This window comes from Euprymna scolopes, chromosome 29 (assembly GCF_053919585.1).
Source record: "Euprymna scolopes isolate OS-2025 chromosome 29, ASM5391958v1, whole genome shotgun sequence".
NCBI classification, from domain to species: Eukaryota; Metazoa; Mollusca; class Cephalopoda; order Sepiida; family Sepiolidae; genus Euprymna; species Euprymna scolopes.
In genome coordinates this window covers 58,716,922-58,743,123 of record NC_136510.1, presented here as the reverse complement: position 1 = coordinate 58,743,123, position 26,202 = coordinate 58,716,922, and the positions used below count along the sequence as shown (strand labels likewise).

Below are 26,202 nucleotides of genomic sequence, written 5' to 3'. Positions count from 1 at the left end.
AGCTAGGTAACATACAAATATCCGTGCATGAGGTCGCAAAGCTAATCAAGAACCTAGATTCCAGTAAAGCAACTGGCCCTGATGGCATCCCAATTATAGTGTTAAAAAAGCTTCAACCAGAACTTGCTCCCATACTTACAAAACTATTTAAGCGCTGCCTTAAGGAGAAGTGCTTTCCGACTCCCTGGAAGACCTCATCAGTTTGCCCTGTATTTAAGAATTCAGGTGATAAGTCACCTCCCTCTCAGTACAGACCAATAAGTCTCCTCTGTGTTATGAGTAAGTTGCTGGAATCCATATTAAATAGAGAAATAGTCAACCACCTCAGCAGGAATAACCTTCTTAGTGACACACAATATGGTTTCCGCTCTGTAAGATCTACCGCAGATGTGCTGACGGTTATATCCCATAGGATTAGTGAATCTCTTGACAAAGGCTTCCTTTCTAGGGCAATTGCTCTTGACATATCAAACGCCTTCGACAAGGTATGGCATAAGGGTCTACTTCACAAGATTTCCAGCTACGGTATAACTGGAAATGTTTTCTCAATCATTAAATCATTTCTCTCCGATAGGCTCATAAGAGTAGTGGTAGATGGACAAAAATCGAAGGCCTGCAATATAAATGCTGGAGTCCATCAGAGGTCAATCCTGGGCCCAACTCTCTTCCTGATCTACATCAATGACCTCCCTAAACACATACTTAAATTATTCGTTGACATCTATGCTGATGACACGACCATCTACGGCAACACATCAAAGGCTGTAAATGACAAAGTTCTCTCTGATTCTCTCTCCTCTGATCTCGAGCGCGTGGTTCAGTGGGGGAAGATGTGGCTGGTTACCTTTAATGCACCCAAAACCAAACTCCTATCCTTACATCATCAACGCTCTGATCCCCATCTGGCATCAATTGTGATGGATGGCTCTCGTCTGGGTGAGGCCCCGTGTTTTGACAAGCTTCTGGGTTTGACCTTTACTCCTGATCTGAAATGGAACACGTACATCAAGTCTGTTGCCAAGGTCGCTGGAAAGATGGTGGGATCCTCCTACCGCTCCAGAAGATATCTCACTACTGATGCAATTCTCTATCTATATAAAAGCCAAGTACGTCCAAGGATGGAATACTGTTGCCATATCTGGGCAGGAGTTGCAAAAAACAGCCTATCCTGCCTTGACAGAGTACAAAATAGACTTCGTGGCTAAGTGGGGGATGCCCTTTTCTCTACCCTGCAACCTCTCTCCCACAGAAGAGACGTTGCGAGCCTATCCTTGTTTTATCGTTACTTCCATGGCAGGTGCTCGTCTGAACTCCAATCTCTGATCCCCCCTCGCCAATCTTTCACGAAAAACACCAGTCTAGCTGAATCCACTGTGAAAAATTTCCCCCACTCTTTATCTGTGCCTAAATCAAAATGCGGATTCCATGAACAAAGCTTCTTTCTTAGAACTGCACGCCTGTGGAACTCTGTTCTGTCTGCCTGCTTCCCACCGGACTACAACTTGGATGTCTTCAAGTCCAACGTTAACAAATTCCTAATGAACCGCCTCCTTAAGTAAACACTTCATCAAATCTCCACACTAACGTAATGTACTTGCAATAACCCTTATCCCTGAGTGGCTTCCGGGCCTTGATAAGTGGTGATCACTGTGTAAAAAAGCAAAAAAAAAAATCATTAAAATATTATTCAAATAAAATTATTAAAATAAAATCATTAAAATATTATTAAAATAAAATTTAACTTTGTTTTCAGTTATACCCACTCCACAACCAGTGACTAGAATTCATGGTAAGAAAAATTATTCACAACTATTTTTCTTCATATAAAAGATAAAATAAATCCTTTATATTTTAAAACATTTCAAATATCACTTAATTATTAGATTATCAATTCCTCTGTAAAATGAATACAATATTAAAAAGCAAAGTCAAAAGTAATTTAAGATTTGAGATTTTAAATATTATGTTTATATTTAGATACAATAAATTATGTTGTTTATATTAAGATTTTTGTTCCTTAGAAGCGCTGGTTGAGTTTGAATAAAATGAAATATGCATTATATACATCTGAAACCAAAACAACGCATTATTACAAAATAAACACACATTATTTTGTTTGAAATTTATATATAAATGTCTGTTTATTTTGTAATAATGCATTGTTTTGGCTTTAAATGTATATAATATGTATTTCATTTTATTATGTTGTTTATAGTTAAAATAATTCTAATTTCTCTTACAAATTTGTTCTTTCACAGACTCTAGCGTACCTTCCACTACACAATCAGTACCAACTACAACCACAGGTAAAAACAAAATATTGCAGATTTATTTTTAATTTAAAATGAAAATATTACACTTTCAGCAAATAATTTTTACATTGATTTTTATTACTAAATGATTATTTTTATTATTGAATAACATCTGTGTTGAGAGAAAATTTGGTGATGTGACTATTTTTTCAAACCATTTATTCAGTATGTTAAATTTGTGTGATGTGATATAGTGACCGTGATGAAAACAGGACGAGAGATTCCATCTAGTAATCTTTTATTCAATTAAGAATTCTACTGCTCGTCTATTTGACAAGCAGAAATGTACATCTTTTATAGCTTGAATTATCAAAGAGGAGATAATCCATATTCACAACATTCTTTCCCATCAAATTCCTCACCGATAGCGAAGAAAGTCTCTTAAATGTCCAGGCTCCCTACGAGCTCGCAGTGGTTGCCTTGGCAGTCCATGATTCGGAATCAGAGTAAAATAGGAAGGCTCTTCAGTGCGAGCCTGTCTCTGGGCTCTAAATTACCTTGCTCCAAAATGCTTCCTCCTCAGAGGAGCAGGCTGTTCCACGTCAGAGTCAGTCTCTGCATAAACACATTTTTTTTATGCTAGTCCTTCATCTGTCAGTGATTCAGATGTTGACCAATCCAAAGTGTCATGACAGAGCCCCAACAGAGACAGTGTCATTAGACGACATGTCAGGAGTAATTTCAGTGTCTTGATCTTTCAGAGGGGCTTTAGTGTCAGTGGGAGTTGGTCTGTCCTCAGGGGTTGTCTGCAGTCCTGGTAACTCTCTGACAGAGACACATTAGACTCTCTACCATCTGCATGTCATACTTCAGCATACTGAGGGTTAACCTCTATGAGTTCTACCTCGTCCGCCAAGGGATCATTCTTGGTATAATGTGCATATTGTCTCAGAAACATAGTACCAGATTGAGAGAGCCAAGGTGGAAGTGATACTCCCACTGAATTCCGTTGCTGAAAAGTACCTATTGTGTACCGCCACAAATGCCACCCCACCTTTCCTGTGGGGTGGCATTCATGGCAGTACATAATAGGGATCTATGGCATATAATGCAACAGGAAGGAGATTTTCCCAATTATCAATCGAACATCGATTATTAATTGAACGGTCTTCCAAATAATGCTGTTATATCTTTTGTATTGGCCGTTATCCCTAGGGTTGTAGGGAGTTGTCTGGCTTATAGCCACTCCTCGTTCTTGCAGAAATTGTCGAAGCTGCTCTGATATGAAAGAAGCCCCTCGGTCTGAATGTACATAGGCAGGAACTCCAAAGACAGTGATTAATGAACAGGGGATTGTACAATTGCAGTAGCCGATATGTCTGAGCAAGGGAAGGCAAAAGGAAACTGTGAATATGCGTTGACAACAGTTAATATATATCGGTTCCTTGTTTTGCTTGGTAAGCAGTCCTTTAAAATCAAGATTTAGTCTTTCAAAGCGGTCGCTTAAAATCAAGATTTAGTCTTTCAAAGCGGTCGTTTAAAATCAAGATTTAGTCTTTCAAAGCGGTCGTTTAAAATCAAGATTTAGTCTTTCAAAGCAATCGTCTAAAATCAAGATTTAGTCTTTCAAAGCAGTCGTTTAAAATCAAGATTTAGTCTTTCAAAGCGGTCGTTTAAAATCAAGATTTAGTCTTTCAAAGCAGTCGTTTAAAATCAAGATTTAGTCTTTCAAAGCGGTCGTTTAAAATCAAGATTTAGTCTTTCAAAGCGGTCGTTTAAAATCAAGATTTAGTCTTTCAAAGCGGTCGCTTAAAATCAAGATTTAGTCTTTCAAAGCAGTCGTTTAAAATCAAGATTTAGTCTTTCAAAGCGGTCGTTTAAAATCAAGATTTAGTCTTTCAAAGCAGTCGCTTAAAATCAAGATTTAGTCTTTCAAAGCGGTCGCTTAAAATCAAGATTTAGTCTTTCAAAGCGGTCGTTTAAAATCAAGATTTAGTCTTTCAAAGCGATCGTCTAAAATCAAGATTTAGTCTTTCAAAGCAGTCGTTTAAAATCAAGATTTAGTCTTTCAAAGCGGTCGTTTAAAATCAAGATTTAGTCTTTCAAAGCGGTCGCTTAAAATCAAGATTTAGTCTTTCAAAGCGGTCGTTTAAAATCAAGATTTAGTCTTTCAAAGCGATCGTTTAAAATCAAGATTTAGTCTTTCAAAGCAGTCGTTTAAAATCAATATTTAGTCTTTCAAAGCGGTCGTTTAAAATCAAGATTTAGTCTTTCAAAGCAGTCGTTTAAAATCAAGATTTAGTCTTTCAAAGCGGTCGCTTAAAATCAAGATTTAGTCTTTCAAAGCGGTCGTTTAAAATCAAGATTTAGTCTTTCAAAGCGATCGTCTAAAATCAAGATTTAGTCTTTCAAAGCGGTCGCTTAAAATCAAGATTTAGTCTTTCAAAGCGGTCGCTTAAAATCAAGATTTAGTCTTTCAAAGCGATCGTCTAAAATCAAGATTTAGTCTTTCAAAGCAGTCGTTTAAAATCAAGATTTAGTCTTTCAAAGCGGTCGTTTAAAATCAAGATTTAGTCTTTCAAAGCAGTCGTTTAAAATCAAGATTTAGTCTTTCAAAGCGGTCGCTTAAAATCAAGATTTAGTCTTTCAAAGCGGTCGTTTAAAATCAAGATTTAGTCTTTCAAAGCGATCGTCTAAAATCAAGATTTAGTCTTTCAAAGCGGTCGCTTAAAATCAAGATTTAGTCTTTCAAAGCGGTCGCTTAAAATCAAGATTTAGTCTTTCAAAGCGATCGTCTAAAATCAAGATTTAGTCTTTCAAAGCAGTCGTTTAAAATCAAGATTTAGTCTTTCAAAGCGGTCGCTTAAAATCAAGATTTAGTCTTTCAAAGCGGTCGCTTAAAATCAAGATTTAGTCTTTCAAAGCGGTCGTTTAAAATCAAGATTTAGTCTTTCAAAGCGATCGTCTAAAATCAAGATTTAGTCTTTCAAAGCAGTCGTTTAAAATCAAGATTTAGTCTTTCAAAGCGGTCGTTTAAAATCAAGATTTAGTCTTTCAAAGCAGTCGTTTAAAATCAAGATTTAGTCTTTCAAAGCGGTCGCTTAAAATCAAGATTTAGTCTTTCAAAGCGGTCGCTTAAAATCAAGATTTAGTCTTTCAAAGCGGTCGCTTAAAATCAAGATTTAGTCTTTCAAAGCGGTCGTTTAAAATCAAGATTTAGTCTTTCAAAGCGGTCGTTTAAAATCAAGATTTAGTCTTTCAAAGAAGTCGTTTAAAATCAAGATTTAGTCTTTCAAAGTAGTCGTTTAAAATCAAGATTTAGTCTTTCAAAGCGGTCGTTTAAAATCAAGATTTAGTCTTTCAAAGCAGTCGCTTAAAATCAAGATTTAGTCTTTCAAAGCGGTCGTTTAAAATCAAGATTTAGTCTTTCAAAGCGGTCGTCTAAAATCAAGATTTAATCTTTCAAAGCGGTCGTCTAAAATCAAGATTTAGTCTTTCAAAGCGGTCGTTTAAAATCAAGATTTAGTCTTTCAAACGGTCGTTTAAAATCAAGATTTAGTCTTTCAGACGGTTGTGTTGCTTTTATTTTATTTCAGCATACGTTCAGCAGCAATTTGTAATTCTTTTTTCCTCCTCCACCGAGGAAGGCAATTTTCTACACCTCACAGCATGAACCGTTCGAGTAATGTCCGGGTGACAGAGATTGTTATGTAGAATTTGGAGTTTGTTCCCGCTTGATCCCGTACAGCATACTCTTGACAGTGTATCAGCTGTTAAATTCTCCTTGCCGGGTTGGTAGCTGACGTCAAAAGAGAAACAAGATAGTTCAGTTCTCCACCTCGCTATTTTCTCATTTTTATTTTGTTTGTAGTTTTATAGTCGAACATAAAAGCAACTGATTTTTGGTCAATAATAAGTTTAAAGTGGCGTCCGATCTTAATGCCTTTTTAGCATAGGCTTTCTTTTCAATTGCGAGGTGTTGTCATTAGCTAATGAGAGGGTCTTTGAAAAAAAAGGCTACAAGACGATTAATTTGTCTCAAAGAAGCAGCACTAGCATAGTTTAATGCATCCGTTTCAACAAGCAGGGGAATATTTTGGTCTATTGTTGTAACTGCTGATTTCGCAATATCCTTTTTCAGTCCCTCGAATACCTCTACAGCTTCATGGGACAGGGGATGTTGAGTGGTGCATTTTAGTGGAATAGAGATAAAAATGAACAGGAATTCAAAGGAGGAAAATAGACACACGTGTTGACTGATGAGAAGAACTCTTTATTAAGGGAAAGAACAAAAAAGGGATTATAGGATATGTACAGGGAAAGGGAGGTAATAGAGATACAAGAGTTATCGGACTTTCAACACCCCCGCTTTCTCTTAGATTGTGAGTGTATTTTTTTAATTTTTTTTTTTTTTGGTGTTTATAAAAAAAGAATATGTGTATATATAAGAGCATCATATCGGTGAAAAGACGAATTTAAAGCCCGAATAAAAGTGGTTTGAATTTTTCTAGTTTTGCTCGGGTTGGTGGTTTGGTCATGATGTCTGCGAGCATGTCTGTTGTGGGGCAATAGATAATTTTTATGTTGCCGTTGTTCAAAGCGTCTCTGATGAAATGATATTTTATGTCTATGTGTTTGCATCTTTGTCGATGCACTGGGTCTCTAGAAAGTGCTATAGCGTTTTGACTGTTCTCGAATATTTTAATGGGTGTGTATTTCTTGTACCAGTCCATTTCTTATAGTAGTTGTGTGAGGTACATACCTTCTTGGGTTGTTTTTGCTATTTGGCTTCGCATGTGGATAACGCTACCGTGCGTTGTCTTTTCGACTTCCAGGAAATGGGTGGACCGCCTTTTGTTAAGCTGAAACAGTATCCAGACATACTGTGTCTGTCGTATTGGTTTGATGCCCAATCAGCATCGCTGTATGCGAATAACTGGAGTTGATCGTTTGATTTTGTATAGCATAGTTGGTGTTGCATAGTACCTTTTATGTACCTCAGTACATGTTTGGCTGCCGTTCAGAGCTGCTCATGCGGTTTTGATAAGTGTTGGGACAACTTGCCGACGATATAGCTTATATCTGGTCTGGTACAGATCATCAGATAGATTAGGCTGCCGACGACTTCACGGTACTTTCTGGGGTCGATGAGGTCAGAGTCGTTTTCGGTTAGATCACACTTTAGTTCACATGGAGTTGTCCTGGGTTTGCAATTGGTCATATCAAACCTTTCCAGTATTTTTGTGACGTACCGTTCCTGGCTCATCAGTATACGACTTTGAGTTATGTCGAAGTCTATTCCTAGAAAATGTCGGAGTTTTCCAAGGTCCTTCATCTGAAATTCGGACATCAACATCTGCTTGGTAGTGTTGAGCGAATCATTATTATTGGCTCCAATAATTAAATTGTCGACCCATGAGATGATGGTGATTCGTTCCTTACTGTTGTGTCGCATGTAGACGCAATGATCCACTCTATTCTGAATGAAACCATTTTTGGTGAGGTGGTCGTGCAGGGTTTGATTCCAATTTCTGCCCGATTGTTTCAGTCCATATAGGGATTTGTTTAACATACAGACTGGTTTCTCGTTCGTTTTCCATCTCACTTCAAATCCCTCTGGTTGCTCCATGTAAATCTCGTGGTCAATTGGGGCATGGAGGTACGACGTTTTGACGTCCATTTGGTGTATGATGAGATCGTATTGGATAGCTACTTGCATTAGTATGCGTATTGATGTGATGTCAGCTGTTGGGGAGAAAGTCTCTGTATAATCTACCCCCTTGGTTTGGTTGTAACCCTTTGCAACAAATCTTGCTTTGTATTTCGGAGATCCGTCAGGGTTTTCTTTAATTTTATATACCCATCTACCGCTGATTGTTGTTTTGCCTTTGGGTAGAAGTGTCAGCTTGTACACGTCGTTTTCTTTCAGGGAATTGATTTCCTCCTGCACTGCTTTGATCCAATGGTGTGCCATTGGGGAGGTCGTAGCTGCTTTATAGGTGTGTGGTACACCATGTGCGACTTTGTAGCAGTAGTCGAGATTGACAAGTGTGTGACCACTCTCGTCTTGAACTGTCGTTACATAGTCCTCTAAGTAGCTGGGCATCTTGTGTTCCTGCTCTGGGTATCTCCGTGTATAACTGCTTTCTTCTATGATATTGAGTGGTTCATCAACACTAGACTGTTCTCGGTCTTCTTTCGGTTTTAGATTTTTTGTCAAATCTCTTCGGAGGAAGTTCTCGTCATTATTGCTTGGTGGAGAAGTTTGGTTTTGTTGTACGTCAGAGTTGTTGATGAATTTTACTTGTCTGTGTTTATACACTTTCCCACTTTCAGGGTGGTAGATTAGGTATGCTGGGCTGTTTCTGTCGTATCCGATAAATATCCCTCTCTGACATTTTGGGTCCAGTTTCCCTCTTGTGTTGGAGTATGTGTAGCCCACCGAACCGAAGATGTGCATTTTCGAGAGGTCGGGTTTAATAAAATACACAAATACAGCACCGGAAAAATCATCAGTGAACGAGACAGCGTATTGATTTCCGTTTAAGTCTGCTGGGTTTATAGGGCCGGCTAAGTCCGAGGGAACTAGATTTAGTATGCTGGTTGCTGTTCGTCCGGGTGTTTGTTTCTGCTTTGAGGGAATGTTTCCAAAGTTTCTGGGCCCATAACCTGTTGAGTGGTGCATTTTAGTGGAATAGAGATAAAAATGAACAGGAATTCAAAGGAGGAAAATAGACACACGTGTTGACTGATGAGAAGAACTCTTTATTAAGGGAAAGAACAAAAAAGGGATTATGGGATATGTACAGGGAAAGGGAGGTAATAGAGATACAAGAGTTATCGGACTTTCAACAGAGGAAACATCTCTACTTGTGTTAATGGATGTATCTTTTCTGAGAACAATGCAATCCATTGGGAATAGTGAGCAAACATGCCCATAGCACGTCGAAGGGAAGACCGATTGTGAGGTACAGGCATCTGGAGTAAAGGTTTCAATCGATCTGCATCCGGTGTTATAAAACTTTTGCTTATGGTATACCCCAGTAGGTTTATTTTGTCCAGTCCAAACAAGCATGTGTTGTTGTTTTTCGTAAGGTTTTATTTGTCGCAGCAGACATGAACCGTCTGAGATTTTCATCGTGTTTCTTTTTATTATAGCCATATACTGTGACATTGTCAATATACGCAAATGCACCTTTCACTTTCTCATCCATTTTGATTTGGTCAACTAACCTTTGGAAGCTGGATACCCCATTCATAATATCAAAAGGAATCCTGCAAAATTGAAATAGTCGACCATTCACCTCGAAAGCTATGTATAGTTTATCTCTAGGTCTAATAGCGATCTGATGGTACACGCTTTTCAAGTCTAGAATATTAAACAAACGATATTTGGCTGTTTCGCCTATCATTTCATCTATCCTGGGTAGTGGGAAGGCGTCCAAAAAAAGATTTATGGTTCGGGAGTAATCTATAACCATTCGCTTTTTATGGTTTTCAGAAATGGTTATAACTACCTGAGCCCTCCACGGTGATTTACTAAGCTCAATTATACCCTCCTCAAGTTTTTTTTTATCTCAGAGTCAATAAATTTTTTATTATTATAAGAAAAACGTCTGCTTCCACTGTTATTGGTTTTCAGTTTTCAGTTAGGTTTTCGAAAAGTGACGGGTACTGGATTTTTGCTGTCGCCAATCCACAAATTTTCAATGCGGGCATTGAACCGTCAAACAGAATTGCAATCTGTGAGTGCTGCTGCAAAAAACCGTGTCCCAGTATTAACAAAGGTTTTTCATTATGGATAATTTAGTGGTTTTATAGGAAACGCCATTAAGTCCACCAAACAATAACCACTTACTTGTGCAGACAATGGCGCCTTCCCACTACCCAGGATAGATGAAATGATAGGCAAATTAGCCAAACATCATATGTTTTGCATGGCGCCCACTGTGTTTGGCTGCAAATAAGAACTAGACTGCTGTATAGAATATTCGAAAGTATAGGCTTGCTAGTAAGCTGTTCTAAGTGTAAGGGTTTTATTCTCAAGAAGACGTTGTCTTACCTGAGCATTACATAAGCCGTTAATGAAGGCGTCCAAAATGTATTGCCTTTGGGCTTCTAATGAAGTCATTGGGCAGAAGTTGCAATCTTTGCTCAGTGTCCAAAGGCTCTTAAGGAAATGGTCCAATGTTTTGTCTGATTCTTGTCAGTGGGAGTATCGCTTCCCAGATCTGTTGTAAATCGCTCCAGTCACATAAATTGTTCCATTCTTAATTGAATAAATTGTAATGAAAACAGCACAAGAGATTCCATCTAGTAATCTTTTATTCAATTAAGAATTCTACTGCTCGTCTACTTGACAAACAGAAATGTACATCTTTTATAGCTTGGATTATGAAAGAGGAGATAATCCATATTCACAACCCTGACCTTCCACTAATTACCACAAATCTATTAGGTGAATAAACCTGTCATACATCTAAGCACATTCTAGAAGTGTAAGCCATTTGGAGTTTCAGAACAGTTTCAGATGGTTCGCTGTTACACACAAGTCCCGGGAGGTGACTTGTTTGTAGTAGACAGTTCCACAGAACAAAATATTCTTACCGTGTCGAAACCCGGGAAAAGAACATGTGAAATTGCTCCAGAAAAGGTTTAATATTTATGAAGCAATTCTGGTTTCTGATTGGTTGGTAGCAGAACGTGAATTAATTTGATTCGTCAGTTCTTAGCAGCATCGTTTATAAATAGAATCGTCCGACTGTGTGGGATCATACCCCATTAACCCCCTGGGATGATGGGATGTGTCTCCTAGCGGCTTCAGCTGCAGGGAGACAGGGTAGTACATGTCAAGGATTCGTCACTTGACACTCAGCCCAACAGGTGAGGGGCCGGGAACCGGCCCAGCACCTGTTGGACTGAGGTACACCGCCTGGGTAATACCTAGGAGGTCCACCCTCCCAGGCCTTGCCACCGGGCTTTCCGGTGAGGCAAGTTTATGAGGCGCCCCGACCGGGGAATGCCGACAGGGTTACTCAGGCAATTTTTAAAATTGCAGGAGTGCCCCTCCTTTAGGGGAGCCTGCGGGGTTCCCACTTTTCGGCCTTGTGCCACATTTTGCTGAGGTGGGCAGCAAATAAATATCTACCCCATTACTACTCCAAAATACTGCCAAAATCCTCCCTATTTTTTATAATGGGGAAGTCCCTTGTGTTTGTTCTGCTCAAAAATAAATATTTTCATATTCACTTAGACATAACAAAAATTAGAAATCATTTGGATCTTAGAATTTTAGCATTTAAAAAGACGCCATTTTTAATTGTGTTCAAATGTCAAAAAGGAAAATTACAAAGATTTTTTTTTTTTTTATATATAGAAATCTATATACTCTGAACATTACCCCTAGGGTTTTCCGCTGATATTCATGCAAAAAAGTAAGAGCCTTCTCATAAGTGGAACTTCACCAGTCTTGTATTTTTGATATATAGAAATCTATATACATACAGGGCAGTGAAAGAAAAAAAAAATTATTCAGTCGAATTCACCAATAAGTTTTGAGAAAAAACGTTGTAGCTTTATCCTTGTCGCCGGTTTCGTAAATACATCAGCGATATTTTGTTCTGATGATATGTAATTCAAAATAATGGATTCCTTTTTTATCTCGTTTTTTTATGAAATGGTATTTTATATCTATATGCTTAGATCTTTGGTTGATTATCGTGTTCTGTGCTAAGACTATACTGGCTTGATTATCACAATTAATTACTACGGAGCTTGTAATCAATTCTGGCTCCAAAATAGTCTTCAGGATGTTTTTAAGGTAGAGTGCTTCCTGGGTCGTGTGTGTGATCGCGATAAATTCTGCTTCACACATAGAGAGAGATACAATCTGTTGCTTTTTAGATTTCCATGAAATAATAGGCCGATTTTCTGAGTCTCAAACAATATCCAGATACACTCTTGCGATCTTCGTCGTTTGCCCAGTCTGAATCCGAAAAACCTTCTAATTTTAGGGGATTTCTTGATTTTCTAAATACTAACTTCTGTTCTTTAGTTCCTTTTAAATAACGTAGGACTTGTTTTAGCTCTGTTTAAATCCTTCATTGTCGGTCGTGATAATTTTTGTGACAGTTTTGTTACTGTATAACATATGTCGGGCCTGGTTGCAGTCATTAAATATATAAGACTACCTATAATTTTGCGATATTGTGTCATTTATTATTTCAGATTCTGTGTGTATATTTTTATTAATATCATTTTCGACCGTTGTAGAGCATTTCTTGCACTCTCCCATTCCAAATTTTAATAGTATTTTGTCGATGTATCTCGATTGAGTCATTGTAACAAGTCCTTTGCTTTGAGTAAATTCTATTCCCAGAAACCAGGATATTTTGCCAAGATCGGTCATTTTGAATCTTTTACTTAATTTGTTCTTAACATCAGTTAACATTATGTCACAATTTGATGTGATTAAAATATCATCGACCCACAAAACCAAAATCAGTAGTTTATCGTCTTTGTGTTGGGAAAAAAAAACAGGGGTCTACAGTGCATTGTCTAAATTGTTGTTTAATAATATAATCATGGAATACTGTGTTCCAACACTGAGCACTCTGCTTTAGACCATATAATGACTTGTTAAGTCGCCACACGCTATTTTTATTTTTTATTATAAATCCCTCTGGAGGGGTAATATAAATTTCACAGTCTATTGGGGCATTCAAATAAGCATTTTTTACATCCATTTGATGGATGTTTAGGTCATATTGTGATGTGACTTGCAGTAAAATTATGATTGTCGTTAGGTTTGTGGTCGGTGAAAACGTAGAAAAGTATTCTTTACCGTAAATCTGAGAGCACCCCTTAGCAACAAATCTTGCTTTGTACTGTTCTACGCCTGATGCTGTACTCTTTTTTGTAAAGACCCATCTGGTAGAAATAACATGTTTATCTCTTGGGAGAAGCACTACCGTATAGGTATCATTTTCGGTTGAGGCATCTATTTCTTTTTTCATGGCAATTTTCCATTCATCACAATGTTCTGAATTAATTGCTTCGTTGAAGCTTTTTGGCGCATTTTCCATGGAATAGCAATAGTCGATTTGATAATCCTTTATATTGTCGACCACAAAAAAATCGGGTCGTCTTCTATTTCTTTTGGGATATCTTTCAACTTTATCATCATCATCATCATCATCATGGACACTCTCGTCTCTGTCATTTTTATTGTTTTCGTTTGTTCTAATTATTTGAGGTAATATAATTTCATCCTCTTCATATGACGGGTTTTCGTCTGTAAAATTAAACGTGTCTGTGAATTTTACACACCGGATTCTTTTTATTTTATTTTTCTCGGGATAAAATATTAAATTGGCTGGACTGTTTTTATCGTATCCAAGAAATATACCTCTGTCGGCTTTAATATTCAATTTACTCTTTTTCTCTATATATGCGAAGCAAGTTGAACCAAATATATGCATTCTGCTTAAATTTGGTTTTTTACCGCAGAAAGATTCATATGGAGTTTTAGATAGTGTTTTGTTAAAGCACCTGTTGCGTATATAGGCTGCCGCCATAAGTGCATACGTCCAGAGGTTTTTAGGGAGTTTTGATTCAATGAGTAGGCATCTTGCCATTTCAAAAAGTGTCCGCCACGCATGTTCAGCAGTCCCGTTTTGGTGTGGCGATCTAGGAGCTGATGTTTCATGCCTGATATGATGGTTAATTAGTAAAAGTTCAAAGTCTTTATTGGTGAATTCCGTACCGTTGTCAGAGCGAATACTCTTGATTTCACGGTAGGGAGCCATGTCGGCTAGATATTTCTTAGTTGCTAGCAGGGTATCAGATTTATTCTTTAAAAAGTAAACCATTATTAAACCTGAATAGTCATCTACGAAATTCAACACATATCTATAATGTTCTCTGGCCATTGGTTCTACAGGACCGTTCAAGTCACAATGCACCATTGATAGGATTTTTTTGGCCTTTTTGTCTGGTATCTTGTTTTGATAGTTTGTCATTTTCCCTTGCGTACAGACGTCGCAGTTGAAGGTTTCTGATGTTTGTATTTGCATTCCATCAACTACAGTCGGCAACTTTTTGATATCAGGAATATTGCAGTGTCCAAGAATTTTATGCCATGTCTGTTGATCATGGCAGGCGGTTTTTGATGGGACTACGCTATTTAAATAATATAGTCTTCCATTTTCTTTAATGTCGAATACAGTTCCATTCGGGTATACAAGTTTTGATTTATTGGGGCTAAAGTTTATATTTGCACCTTGTTTTGTGGCAGCTTGTACAGAAAATATATTTTCTTTAAATTTTGGGATTAGAAGAGCGTTTTCTAGAATACAGAAACACAGTTCACCTTTATTGTTCTTTAGCGAGATTTTCGCATTGCCTCTTTTCAAAACGATATCATTGACTCGACTCCCGTCAGCTAGTTCTACAAAATGATTTTGTAGCTTAAAGTTGGGATCAAAATTGATAAAATCAGATTCCTTTGTAATCACATGTGCCGTGGCCCCACAATCGACAAGAAAATTATTATTGTTTGTTGAAGCATCAAATGTACACAAAAATAAAAATGTATGTTCGCTAACAGAGCTCTCTACATTTTTAATGTAGTCGCCATTTTGAGTCCTGTATCTACATTGGAAACTCTTGTGATTAGGTCGTCCACAATTATAGCAAATAATTTTTTTACTTTTCTTAGGAAAAAACCTGCTTCTGGCAAAGTTGCGTTTTTTATTCCTGGCATGGGTATAATTCGATTTTGGTGTTTTTATGTGTGCATTTTTAAATTTCATGATATTTGTGGATTCGTTTTTTTCTGTGATCATTTTTTCAGTTTCTTCGTAACTTCTGAGTGCTACCTTGAATTGGCTAAAAGTCATGGGTTTTTCTTTCTGGGTTATCACGGTGCTAAATGGCTTGAAATCACTCGGTAATCCCTTAAGGACCATGGAAATTAACAGACTGTCACTTCACCAGACATTTTTAAAGAATTTGCAGTTGTCTCGGCTCTTATAATATAATCAGTAATAGTTTCGGCTTCCATTCGTTTTAGAGAGGTCAGTTCAGTGTATAAAGAAATAATTTTGGGTTTTCCTTTCGATAAATAACGCTCTCTCACTATGTTTAATGCTTTGCAGCCGTCCTCCAGGGCTTCTCTCATTACCAGTGATAGACTTCGGTCATCTAAACACTGTATTAATTCCGCAAAGACAGTTGCGTTCTTTTCAATGAAGTCGAGGTCGTTTCTGTTTTCAGGTTGTGTTTGAAGTACTTTGTGTAGCTTTTGGATTCGTAGATATCTCAGAAATTTCACTTGCCACAATTCGAATTTTGATTTGGATCCATCGAAATAAAGACGCACGCTGGGCGCATAACCTCTAGAAGTGTAAGCCATTTTGAGTTACACACAAGTCCTGGGAGGTGACTTGTTTGTAGTAGACAGTTCAACAGAATAAAATATTCTTACCGTGTCAAAACCCGGGAAAAGAACATGTGAAATTGCTCCAGAAAAGGTTTAATATTTATGAAGCAATTCTGGTTTCTGATTGGTTGGTAGCAGAACGTGAATTAATTTGATTCGTCAGTTCTTAGCAGCATCGTTTATAAATAGAATCGTCCGACTGTGTGGGATCATACCCCATTAAAACACTGTTTTGATGGGATGTGTCTCCTAGCGGCTTCGGCTGCATGGAGACAGGGTAGTACACATCAAGGATTCGTCACTTGACACTCAGCCCAACAGGTGAGGGGCCGGGAACCGGCCCAGCACCTGTTGGACTGAGGTACACCGCCTGGGTAATACCTAGGAGGTCCACCCTCCCAGGCCTTGCCACTGGGCTTTCCGGTGGGGCAAGTTTATTGCTTGCTGCCTGAGGCACCCCGATTACTCAGGCAATTTTTAAAATTGCAGGAGTGCCCCTCCTTTAGGGGAGCCTGCGGGGTTCCCACTTTCCGGCCTTGTGCCAAATAATGCTGAGGTGGGCAGCATTTAAATAACTACCCCATTAAAACACCAAAATATTGCAACACACATGTATACTAATATATCACAACGAACTACCTCAGTACCATCAAATTTGAGCTGAAAACCTATATAATGTATTTTAAATACTTTAAATTGTTTCATTTTGGTATTTTTGTTTTATATGAAAAATAAAGTTACCCTTAAAATTTAAAAAAAATAATATCAATTGATATGTTTTAAAACATTAATTATTAAAAAGTTGTATAGCTTATATTCACATTCTTTTTTTATGATGCACATTAGAAATATAGCTTTGTTTACTTTACCTGGATTTTAATCCAATTCTGTGATTTTAAGATAGAATGTAAATCCCTCTTTCAAATTCTTCGATATCTTAACTATGTCATCTCCTTCAATATGGTAACCATTTTATTTTTTAATATTCTGTCGTCATTTTGTATTGACCTTCAAATATATGAAGAACAAACACAAGTGAATTGTAATAAAAGTATTTTATTTACTGAATATTCTCACAAAACAAGGGAAAACAACTATTAGAAAACCTTGATTGATCCAGATTGTGTAGGTAAATTTCTACTCAATATTCGTGTGTAGTACGTGTGCTTCTGAATAGTGACCTTTACTATTTGTAGTTTGATATGCATTGATCAATGAATTATCAGCCCTAAAATCATTACAAAATGACCAAAGGCGAGAGTGTCGAGTTATTGGTAATGAATAAGACAAGAAAAATGTAAAATGTAAGCTGTCAATTATTTTTTTCTTCTAATTAGATTATGAGCTAATTTTGGCAGAAATGTAAAAGTGAGAGTCAGATTTATGAAAAGTGTCGAGTGGTTCGCAGTGAAGGATTACGAGATGAAGTAAAAAAAAAAACAAGTTGTGCATTTGAAGGTCTGGTTTTGTCAAGTTTTGTATGAAGGGCTAGTTTTATCGAACTGTATTTGAAGAGATAGCTGTGTTTGAAAACATAGTTGTGTCTAGTAGTGTTGGGACGATTCCTAATTTTTATACGATTCCGATTCCGATTCCGATTCCAGGAAAATATTGATTAACGATTCCGATACCAAGTACGATTCCTATTCCGATTCCTAGGGAATTATTGTTTTGAAATATACCAGGTAGTTTTATACTTATAGTCGGTAGTTCCCAAATATGTTCCCTAACTTTGGAAGAGATATTTTATGTCTACACCAGTATACCATCGTGTTTTGGTTTAAATAAAATTATTATATAGTAAACTAAACGGAAAACTTAGCAAAATTTATTTTAGAGAAAATTTATTTTACTTAATTGGAATACAGAAAAAAAACTCAAAGAAAATAGAATTTATCCTTCAGAGAAAAAACAAATAAAATAGAATTTATATAACAGAAGAAAAACAAGAAAATTAGAGAATAAATACACACGATTCATTATTTTGGTCCTCATAATTAACAGATTTAATGAATTAACTAAAAAAAATATAGCGGAAGAGAAAGAAAATATATACTAATTAAATATAAAAAAGATAAATATTTAATTTAATAATTTATAAATGAACGTGCGTAATGAAAAAAAAAACAATATACCATGTGACATGGCGCCGTAGATACAAAATAACCTTTCCAAAGTTAACGACCATATATGAGAAATACCATTAATCGAAAGTTTTTGTGTTTTATACCAAAAAGGTAGGTATAGCAAAAAGTTACAATTAAAGGAATTTCAAAAACGATTTTTTGTTTGGCTATTGATAGTTGTATTTGTGACGGCAGTTCTTCAGACCTCCATAATTCACAAGGAGTAGTTAACACCTATTATTTTTTTCTTACTTTTTCATTGCTTTTACACGTTGTTTCTAACGTGAAGAATAAGTTTAGCCAAACTAATTTTGAAATAGGGTATATCAAAGGAACACATATAAAAATGATACCACTATAAAAAACAAATGAAATACTAGATAAAATTGAGCAAACATAATTACCAAAATTACAGAAAACGATTAAAAAAAATGGTGAAGTTTGTTGAGTGAAATGAATTATTGAAAGAAAATTAATTGAACTAATAGAAATGTTAAATAAAAAAATGTCACATTTCAATATTTTTTTAATAATTAAATTCTCAGGGTTGTCGAAATTAAAAATTAAGTGATTTTTTTTATTAGACTTCTTTCGAAGCTTGTTACCTTGAAAAATACATTTAAACCCCTGTTTTTTTAAATAAATTGAAAAATAAACGCAATTAAAAAAATTTAATTGATAATTGAAACTTTAAAAACATATTAAACATTGAAAAATTACTTATTTCACAAATTAACGTCCAATAAAGTAGATCCAGTCTTCATACAAGAATTCGGTTATAATAAATATATCTTTCCCAAACTTAAAAATTAAATCTTTTTTTTTTTTTTTTTTTTTTTTTGAGAGAGAGAGAGAGTGCTTTAAAATCGCCGGGGAGTGCCGCCTAAAATTTTAAAGAAGTAAATTTTAGGAGTTTAGTGCCTTTCAAAGACGGTTATCATAATTTATTATCATCATTTAATTTCCTTTTTTTCCTCCCCCCACACCTTTCCACGTGGTTCAGTAGTTAACCAGTGCTACTGTTGCTGTCAGTCAGCTATCTTTACCTAAGTTTTAATTTCTAGTTAAAAGAATTTTTCATGAATAGAATCAGCATTTTTAAAAATTATTTTTTTAGTTGTATATATTGTATTTACTCTTTGAAGTTAAGGAGGGTTAAAAAAATTGGTGACACCTAGATGGTGACGTAGACAAAAAAAAAAAAAAAGACACTGCGATTTCGACCCTCACTAATAAAACTGCTCTGAGTTACTAGTTGGTAATTTTTTGTTCCTTTTCTTTTTTATTTTGCTCCTCCAATTTATTTGGATGCATCATAGTTAAATGTTTTAACATGTTGGTTGTGGTCATGTTAGATGGTTTTATTCCTCGCGATATTTTAATTTGACAGACTTTGCAAATGGCTTTCAACTCATCATCTTCATCAACTTCAAAAAGTTTCCATGGAAGACTTTTTTTGGACTTTGGCGTTGTGCGTTCTATCCCAACCATTATCAATGGACCAGAGGTCATCTAGTCAGCGTCAGACAGGGCCAAACTATTTGCAAAGAACTTTGCAGCTAATTCTACCCTATGCGACGAAGGCCATCAACTCCCCATATTTCCTCCTACAACACAGAACAAGCTAGGTAACATACAAATATCCGTGCATGAGGTCGCCAAGCTAATCAAGAACCTAGATTCTAGTAAGGCAACTGGCCCTGATGGCATCCCAATTATAGTGTTAAAAAAGCTTCAACCAGAACTTGCTCCCATACTTACGAAACTATTTAAGCGCTGCCTTAAGGAGAAGTGCTTTCCGACCCCCTGGAAGACCTCATCAGTTTGCCCTGTGTTTAAGAATTCAGGTGATAAGTCCTCTCCCTCTCAGTACAGACCAATAAGTCTCCTGTGTGTTATGAGTAAGTTGCTGGAATCCATATTAAATAGAGAAATAGTCAACCACCTCAGCAGGAATAACCTTCTTAGTGACACACGATATGGTTTCCGCTCTGCAAGATCTACCGCAGATGTGCTGACGGTTATATCCCACAGGATTAGTGAATCTCTTGACAAAGGCTTCCTTTCTAGGGCAATTGCTCTTGACATATCAAAGGCCTTCGACAAGGTATGGCATAAGGGTCTACTTCACAAGATTTCCAGCTACGGTATAACTGGAAATGTGTTCTCTATCATTAAATCATTTCTCTCCGAAGGCTCATAAGAGTAGTGGTAGATCGACAAAAATCGGAGGCCTGCAATATAAATGCTGGAGTCCCTCAGGGGTCAATCCTGGGCTCAACTCTCTTCCTGATCTACATCAATGGCCTCCCTAAACACATACTTAAATTATTCGTTGACATCTATGCTGATGACACGACCATCTACGGCAACACATCAAAGGCTGTAAATGACAAAGTTCTCTCGGATTCTCTCTCCTCTGATCTCGAGCACGTGGTTCAGCGGGGGAAGATGTGGCTGGTTACCTTTAATGCATCCAAAACCAAACTCCTATCCTTACATCATCAACGCTCTGATCCCTAGCTGGCATCAATTGTGATGGATGGCTCTCATCGGGGTGAGGCCCCGTGTTTTGACAAGCTTCTGGGTTTGACCTTTACTCCTGATCTGAAATGGAACACGTACATCAAGTCTGTTGCCAAGGTCGCTGGAAAGATGGTGGGATCCTTCTACCGCTCCAGAAGATATTTCACTACTGATGCAATTCTCTATCTATATAAAAGCCAAGTATGTCCAAGGATGGAATACTGTTGCCATATCTGGGCAGGAGCTGCCAAAAACAGCCTATCATGCCTTGACAGAGTACAAAATAGTCTTCGTGGTTTAGTGGGGGATGCTCTTTTCTCTACCCTGCAACCTCTCTCCCACAGAAGAGACGTTGCGAGCTATCCTTGTTTGATCATTTTTTTCATGGCAGGTGCTCGTCTGAACTCCAATCCCTGGTCCCCCCTCGCCAATCTTTCACGAAAAACGCCCGTCTAGCTGAATCCACTGTGAAAAATTTCCCCCACTCTATATCTGTGCCTAAATCAAAACGCGAATTCCATGAACAAAGCTTCTTTCTTAGAACTGCACACCTGTGGAACTCTGTTCCGTCTGCCTGCTTCCCTCCGGACTACAACTTGGATGTCTTCAAGTCCAATGTTAACAAATTCCTAATGAACCGCCCCCCTAATTAAACACTTCATCAAATCTCCACACTAACGTAATGTAATTGCAATAACCCTTATCCCTGAGTGGCTTCCGGGCCTTGATAAGTGGTGATCACTGTGTAAAAAAAAAAAAAAAAATCCGCTAAAAAAGACAAAAAGAAAAAAATATAAAGGGATGGGGCGGTAAATTGTACCAACCGGTAGTTAACAAAAAAAACTTATAGAATTTAATTTTTGAAACCAATGTATAAAAGTTTACATAATGAAATGCAAATATGCATTTTCTTATGAATTTTTTTTTTTTTTGGTTGACTGTGTTCAATTCACACATGGTTGATGCGGTTCAATATTGCTAAACTATAAGTCTTAAGTAAAATTCTATTCATAAATACTTTTTAAAATGAAATTATTTAATTAATCGTAAATATTATTTAGACATAAAAATTAATTGATTACAAAACCTTTTAAAAATATATATATTAATTTCTTTTTCGTTCGGCAAAAAACTGCGCAAAACACTTTTAATTTTCAATTTAAAATTCTAGAAAAAAGATTATATTATTCTGCTTTTAATATAATCAAATTAAGGGTTTTATCTTTCTGGAGAAAAAAATTTAAAAAATGGATTTTATTTCAATGAAATTAAAAAAAAAAAAACTTGACTGAATTGAATTAATTACCCTTGAATTAACGAAGGGGTTATTTAATAACTTTAGGTTTGGAAGAGATAGGTATGGGGTCGATTGTTTGGAAACATCAAAAGAAGCCGACAACTGTCAAAACTTTGCGAAATAATACAACGTGATCAATTTCATTTTAGAGATATTTCTTTCAAAAGCCTTCTTTTAAAAAAAGAAAAAAAAGTACATTTTTCTATTAAACCGTTTACTGTTTAAATAATTTGACTTTGCTCGTTTTATTTTAAGAAAATATAAGTTGAAAAAGCATTTTCATTCAGTATTAGAAGATTTGTCAGTAAAAAAAAACAATCGCCAAAAAGATAAGCGTTTTTTTTTAATTTTTACTCGCAATGTAGAGCCCTGCATACTTCTTTTCAAGTTAACTCTTTTGTAGTTTTGATTACAATAGATCTGAATGAATGAACCTTGTAAGGGAGGGGCACTAAGCATTGCCCTGTTAATAATGAATTTCTTTGGTTTCTTTTTATAACATGCTACATTTCTCTCTTGCGGTTAGAAATATCAGGAAATTTTTTTATTTTTTTCAACATCAGACTAAAAGAATCGTAATGAAGGAATCGGAAAATTAAGGTATTTTTTAACGATGCGATTCCGATTCCGATACCTCCCAAAATACACGATTCTTACGATTAACGATTCCGATTAATCGTCCCACCACTAGTGTCTAGCCATGTAGTGTGGGCTAGCTATGTCTAGCATGTAGTAAGGGCTAGTTGTGCCTAGTCGTGTTTGAAGGGCTAGCTGTGTCTAGAGAGGACAAGAGTCAAGTGATTGAACAAGATGAATGCAAAATGTGTACAAGTTGTTAATTAATTTTTTCTTTTAATTAAATGATAGCCAAAAAAATTGACCTAAAACTCATTCCTCTTTTTTATGGCTTTGGATTTGTAGTTGAATGCTTAGAGAATGCACAACTTCTATAGATATGTGAAATGAATCAGATCAGTCATTCCTCTCTGTTACTTTAAGAGCCTTTTCCAAGTAGCAAGAACAAAGCTAATCTTAACCAAATGAATTGTTAATGTATATTTGTGGAGTTGACAAAATTAATAATGCAATTCAGAGAAATTGCCCAAGTACATCAATACATCATTCATTGTAAGCGATTTTTTTATCTCTTTTCTTTTAGAGAATATTTTATGAAAACTAAGAAAAAGACGTAATTATTTGTCATATTTTCCTTTTTCTACAGTATTTCCAAGCACAACTATTTCTGTCACAAGCAACAAAGGTAAGATTTTATTTCAATTTTTTACATGTATTTTCACGTGTCTGCTTTTTTTGTTGTTTTCGTCGGATATCCGTTTATTGAATTTGTTTTTGGCAATAATATTCTCTGGTTTAAACAGACACAGTATGTGCAGGACGTTTTCAAAGAGGAAATGATCTCCATACAGCAAGAGGATAACAGGGATTTGTCTTTTCATTCATGTTTAATCGAAAGAAAAACTTAATCAATTATTCCATGTTGACATTATGAATACTGGCTTTTAAGCATGTGACATTTATGACTATTATATACAAAAACTTAAATTGACAAAAAATAAACCGCAAAAATTGGTGTTAGTCTATAACTCTCACCCACAAAAAAGCAAAAATAAATAATAATCTTTATGATGTCCTGTTACAGAAAGAAAATATTGTACACCAAAAATCACATGAGTTGATCACGCATGAATACTTGATATTTTTATAAAGAAAATTATTTTTAAGCTATTAATGAGAACTCATAGGTTTATTTTAAATTTTATTTCTGAAGAGCTAATTTAAGGGGAAATTCACCAGCGATGAATTTCCAATGTTACCTCTCTATATAAAAATGGCTTTCTAAAATTTCGTCAAAGTTTTAATTATTTGGAATTTTCTCCTTTGTCATTTAAACTATTTGCAAAATAGCTTCGAGATATCGTTGATCGTTGTTAAGCTACAAATTGGATTTTCTTTGTTTAAAAAAAAAATACTTATCAATTTACCTAATTTTTTGGTGTATGCTATGTTTTTTTTTACAACAAGTACGTAAACTATTCTTTATTTTTTAATGGCAAATCGACTTGAACTCAGAAATTATTAATTTTTCATGTACTTTTATTAAAAGAATTTTTCATTATATTTTTATTAAAAGATTTTTTCATGAGATTTTTATTAAAAGAATTTTTCATGGTATTTTTATTAAAAGAATTTTTTATGGTATTATTTACTTTTATTCACAACACATGAATATTTTAATTTTAAGAAAATTATTTCAATTTTCAAGATTTCTCATTCCTCGTTTGTTGCTGCTGCTACAATCTCATTCCTCCTTCAGTTTCGCTTTGATGGAAAACTATTTAATTTTACAAAACTTGGAAGATATGGTTGCTTTTCTTTATGGAATAATATTTTAAAAGAAAGTGATGTCTTTTGTATTTCTTTTCATTCAGCAACTGTAACTCCCTTTTCTATTCGTCTGATGGGTGGCACTGGCAGAAATAATGGACGTGTAGAAATCTTATACCAAGCAAAATGGGGTACAATATGTGATGACCAGTGGGATGACAAAGATGCACATGTTATATGCACAATGCTGGGATACAGGTAATCTCAATTTCAAAAATTACTTTTCAATTGAAAGATTAAAATCAACGATTATAATCCGTTTATAACTGATGCTTTGAAAGGGTTGTTCTTCATTCTAGTAAAAAGTAAATTCCCCAAACAAAATGGATGATGATTTAATAAAATTGTGCTTATTTTTAAAGTCAGTATACTTAATATGCGATTATGTTAAAATGGCTACTCTTTTCTCTTTGTTATTCTTGTAATGTTGTCATTTGAATGATTGAAATTTGTCAATTTTTGAACATTTTCTAAAATTATCAGATTATTGAAATGTTTTCTTCCTTCATTAGTACTTTTATAAAACATTTCTTATTTCTCAGTTTTTCACATTCATTCTATTTTGTTTTATAATCAAATGCATGAACTTATTTGGATTATTCAGGTTTTCTTATCTTGAGTGTTATTTTCACATCGTTTCAGCAGATGTAAACTATTTCCGGTCTCTTTTGTCGAACTCGGAAATCTTTCAGTCGAACTTGGGAATCTGCATTGGGAATCTCTAATAGAATTCTTTATTCAATCTGCAGGGTCGCATGCTCTCCTCCCACCAGGTATGATCAGTCTTAAGTAATTCACAATTGTATTTCTCATATCGTCCATACTAAGGATTGAACCTGGAATCGCCAGAAGAGTGCCACTTACAACTGAATTTTACTTAGTACTTTAATTGTTAAGCCATGGATCCACTCATGGCAAGAGCATGCTAATTCCGTGGATTAAATAAAGAGTTCTGTCCGAAATTCCATGCAGATAGATATCTGAAGAATGTTGGAGGTTACAACGGCCGAAGTGTTCTGAAAATAACATGCAAGATAAGAACAGTAGTCGGATTCATAGAAATAATACAAATTATAATTCTTCATCTCAAAAACTCAGAAACATGAACTTAGTTTTCACCAATAATACGTTACTGTTATGTTACATTTGTAGGAATAGTATTATAAGTAGTAATATCGTCTTGCACCCATTCACTGATTAATTCAATTCTTTTACGGTTGAGGACAAACACCATCATATTTTCTTGTGTTCAACTCTTGCTAAGTCTTTTAGTCTTAGTAATTGTCTGTATTTTTGAGATGAGGTTATTGATATTTTTATAAAGAAAATTATTTTTAAGCTATTAATGAGAACTCATAGGTCTATTTTAAATTTTATTTCTGAAGAGCTAATTTAAGGGGGAATTCACCAGCGATGAATTTCGACAATCTCAATAAATCTTTTAGTCTTATTTAAATATTATCACATTTTAACTATTTCAGTGGTGGTACAGCACATAGAAATGGAAAATATGGATCTGGTACAGGAGACATATGGCTTGATGAAGTCAACTGTTTAGGAAATGAAACTTCAATTGTCCAGTGTCAAAAAAATGATTGGGGTCAACATAACTGTAGACATTCTGAAGATGCTGGTGTTGACTGCAGTAAGTATTTGTAGACTAGAAGATTTCGAAATATTTTCTATCAATAAAATTATTTTAAAAACTTCCTTTGAAAATATACCAAGATTTTATTTTTATTTTTAGTTTACATGTACAAAAGTTCAGATTTTCGTTTGATTTTCAGGATTGCAACTGAATATTTGAATAATCAAAATTCAAAGAAAACATTTACATGTGACTCTGGAAGTGCATGTAATCAAAAAATACTATGATAAGATAAAGAAAGAGTGCTTGTGCTTTATAATACTTGAATCGTAGATGTACAATTTTGATGTTAACTCGAATTGCTGGATACGTGATGATAAACTTCTGATTACCTGGTGTTTGGCTGTTTACTACCAGCCGCAATGACTGATTACTGCTTTATAATGCAATTCTCCCAACAAGAAGTCGATTATTAAATGACAATGTATATGTCATTTGATACTTTGATACTAATGGATTTACTTACTGGGGTCGCTTTTTTTTTTTTTTTTTTTTAAAAAAAGGTG

The 26,202-nt window shown here is 35.5% G+C and overlaps 1 protein-coding gene across 6 annotated transcripts in view; it reads left to right on the top strand.

Annotated features, from left to right (window-relative positions):
- LOC145252658 (scavenger receptor cysteine-rich domain-containing protein DMBT1-like) overlaps nt 1-26,202 on the top strand; it is a 488,297-nt gene that overhangs the window by 185,527 nt on the left and 276,568 nt on the right. For 5 of the 6 annotated variants that reach the window (XM_080112426.1, XM_080112429.1, XM_080112430.1 and 2 more), the window contains exons 11-15: nt 1,754-1,789; nt 2,259-2,306; nt 22,865-22,903; nt 24,093-24,246; nt 25,530-25,693. In XM_080112426.1, the coding sequence (XP_079968552.1) occupies nt 1,754-1,789; nt 2,259-2,306; nt 22,865-22,903; nt 24,093-24,246; nt 25,530-25,693 (441 nt within the window). The remainder of the gene's footprint in view (nt 1-1,753; nt 1,790-2,258; nt 2,307-22,864; nt 22,904-24,092; nt 24,247-25,529; nt 25,694-26,202) is intronic. The other variant, XM_080112427.1, reaches the window with a different exon arrangement.